Genomic DNA, 3,492 nt, shown 5'->3' on the forward strand with positions numbered 1-3,492 from the left:
TTCTTCCTCCTTTGGCTGTGTGCTTTTAGACATTTTTACAGACTGTCTAGGGCTTAGGCAATCTCTGGAGTTCTGAAAGGGAGAGCCACGTTCATTACCTTGACTCGTTACTCTCTCTCTTTTACTCAATAACATTTGTTAACTTTTAAATTCTGAATTGATTTTACTTTGACATTGTACAACACTGTTCTGGTTTTGAATATGTGGGCAGTGAAGGCAGTAGTGTCCCATGTTTTATAGAAAGCATTCATTTCTGAGCATGTGGACATTCTTCCTAGGAAGAAGAGCAGATTAGAGAGTATTCTGAATAGCCGTCACATGTTTTCTAATTTCCTCATAATACGTTGTGCTTGCAAAATGCGAATTGCTTTCTCTGGTGGTCATCTGCACTAAGCTGATGCTTTAATTGGTGACAAAGGGCAAAGAAAAGCATGTCAGCTTGGGGGAAGCTCACGGCAGAGATGAGGAGAATGCAGCTTTGCTAATGCAAGCTTTGTGGTAGTCAGTGCAGTATGAGAAAGTGCTCAGTCACCTATGTTCAGCTAATGTTTTCTGAGCAAGATAATCAGGACAAGTTCCCTGCTGTCTCCTTTGCAGCTCCTCCATCCCACATCTTCCCATCCAGCCCTGCCTTCCCTCAGCTCTCCTCTCGCTTCAGCATCAGGCATACCTCAGTTAAAAGCAGCCCGGCCCTCATCCTGTCTTGGGCAGGCACTGTGTCATCTGGCAAGACAGAAGCTGCAACCCCCAACACTTTGGGGAGGTGGAAGAATGGAATGGCTCAGGGGCAGAGTAGGGGAGCATTCTGCAGTGCCACAGTGGGGGGGCTTTTGCGCTGCAAAAATGCCCTCTGAGCCTTCACCTACATAACGAAATAGGTGACTGAGTTGACCTGGGAGATTTCTTCTGTGAAACAGTTACTTACTGGAATGCTAATTTGCAGTTCATAGTCCTTATTTTACTTTATTCCAGATAGGAAACATTTAATTTTGTGTCTCTGTTAGTTATCGCTTCACCCAATATTCTGATGTGCTTCTCTGTTTGTAATTGTGTATTTGGAAAACATTTTTCAAGTGTTACTCTCCTTTTCAAGTATCAGTGTAGGTTGGTTGTTTTCCTTTGGCTGAGCTCCCTGGATAACTTCTTTAGTGTGCTGGTTCCCAATGGAAACATCTGTCTGCAGTATTACCTTCTAAGCCTGCATTTGGGGGTTTCTTATTTTTCTGTTTCAGGAAGAAAAAAGTCAAGAAATGTCCACCAATTTAAAATACCTTTCCTTGGGCATCCTGGTTTTCCAGACCACGAGTTTAGTCTTGACCATGCGTTACTCTCGAACGCTGAAGGAAGAAGGACCTCGCTACTTATCCTCTACTGCAGTAGTTATTGCTGAACTTCTGAAGATTTTGGCCTGTGTTCTGTTGGTCTACAAAGACAGCAGTATGTGTCACATTTTGCACCACGTAGTTTTCCTAATTGTGTTGTAGTGGCAACTGCAAGGCAGCCATGTGAGTACGGGCGTGCAGCCCGTTTCCCTTCTCGTGCCAGCAGTAGTCTTGGCAAGGCACTCACTCCGCAGCACACGGTGCAAGATACTCTATGTTTGCTGGAGAGTTCTCTTTAAAGAATGTGGATACTGAGGGGTGCAAGAATGACTTTTCCACTAACTGCCTGAAGCTTGTGTTTGCTCAGGCACTGGAAGAAATTCATACGTAGAAGTAGGAAAAAATGAAAAGCTTTAAGTGTGTCCCAAGCATGAACAATAATTAAAAGCCTGTAAGAAACAGCAGATGCAGAAGGGAGGAATTTCATGACAACACAAAGAAGCACCATTTTAAGCTCAAAAGAAGTATATTCACATTTACTGTAATTCTTATTTGGTACATTTTGTGTTGAAATTGTCTGGCTTCTTGATACATATATTTTATCTTCAACAGCTTAAAAATGTCATGTTAAATGCATAAATATTGATGACTGTAGGCTTAAATGTGCACTTTTTAGGTGACACTCCTTAGTGTATCATCTTCAAATGTTGATACAGTTTCAGTAAGTTTTACCTTAAGGATTTTGAATAATTGTTCTAGTTCTGATATTCCAGGCTACAGGAAGACACCTTGCAGCCTTTTTTTCTTACATAGGTGAGGCTCATGAAAGTCCAGCAGGCACAGGGAGTATCTTGCGGGCTGGATAGCGGTGATAGCTACACAAAGGGGGCAACAGCCTTTAAGAACAGAACATTGCTATCTCTCGCTTGTTTTTTCCTCTCCTTTTAGTGACTGTTTCTTTTATTGTTTCTCTGGGTAGAGTGCAATTTACGGACTCTGAACAGAGTGCTACATGATGAAATCCTTAATAAACCCATGGAAACTCTTAAACTTGCTATTCCTTCAGGAATTTATACTCTTCAGAATAACTTGCTGTATGTCGCGCTGTCAAACCTAGATGCAGCCACGTACCAGGTATTGTACTTTTGGGTTTCTCTAAGTTTCAAAACCCCGTGAATTATGCAGTAGTAACTGTTTCTGGGTTCTTCTAGGTTACGTATCAACTGAAAATTCTCACCACGGCATTGTTCTCTGTGTCCATGTTGAGCAAGAAATTGGGTGTGTACCAGTGGCTGTCATTAGTGATATTGATGACAGGAGTGGCGTTTGTGCAGGTAAATATTACCAGGTGCTTTTTGTTTGTTCAGTGTATTTATTCAAGGAACATGGCTTTCTGTGCTGACTGTACAGCTTCTGATTCTGGCAGCTGCACACGAGCACCAGAGTGTGCTTGGCAACCGTGGCTCACAGCTGGCCAGGGCTAGTGCACACCGGGAAGGGTTCCAGGCAGAAGAGGACCCCTCTTGTGTCCCAGAGCGCCACTGTAGGATGTGATGGGGCCTCTGGAGCGACCTGCGAATATGCATTAGCAGTCCTGACTACCACACTTCTTCCGTGCCAGCAGGCCTGCTGCTCGCCATGGTTTCAGCATGGCAAATGTACCTGAGCTGTTGCAAGAGGCAAACTTGGCCTCTCTTATAAACACTGCAGGTGCAGGAGTTTGTGGTTTTCAGAGGGCAGGATCATGGGAGAAGAGATTATTCTAAGAATTTTTAGCAGATTTTAGCAAATCCCATAGATTTTTATTTTAAAACTTAGGGATTTGAAAAAAATTCAGAGGAATAAGTTTTGTAGAATTTCCAAATTTACTAATGCCAAATGAAACCCAAATGTTCTGATAGTAATTAGCAGACTCAGTGTGTTTTTGTCTATGGCACTGCACTTTAATCTGCTAGCGTCAGCCATATTGCAGGGTTTAGCTTCATACGTGTCAGGTTGTTCCAGCTGTGAGTAGTCACTGAAGAGGGGCATGTGCCAGACAATTCATCCCGTCCTAAAGGCAGCTGCGGGAAGTGGTTTTCTAACTGTGCTGATATGTGTGAGGTAACTGATTGCTGGGGGGTACAGCCTGGTGGCTGTGAATGACTGTGACGAGTGGCATTCCTCAGGG

At 43.3% G+C, this 3,492-nt stretch overlaps 1 protein-coding gene across 1 annotated transcript; it reads left to right on the forward strand.

Moving 5' to 3' along the window:
* Positions 1 to 1,250: 1,250 nt before the first annotated feature.
* On the forward strand, positions 1,251 to 2,656 carry SLC35A3 (solute carrier family 35 (UDP-N-acetylglucosamine (UDP-GlcNAc) transporter), member A3; the record flags this gene model as incomplete). Its single annotated transcript, XM_010159517.1, has 3 exons — positions 1,251 to 1,437; positions 2,302 to 2,456; positions 2,534 to 2,656. Coding segments are annotated over exons 1-3 (465 nt in total), but the record flags the coding sequence as incomplete, so codon positions are not given.
* Positions 2,657 to 3,492: the final 836 nt, after the last annotated feature.

This window comes from Eurypyga helias, unplaced genomic scaffold (genome assembly GCF_000690775.1).
Source record: "Eurypyga helias isolate BGI_N326 unplaced genomic scaffold, ASM69077v1 scaffold49899, whole genome shotgun sequence".
Taxonomy (NCBI): domain Eukaryota; kingdom Metazoa; phylum Chordata; class Aves; order Eurypygiformes; family Eurypygidae; genus Eurypyga; species Eurypyga helias.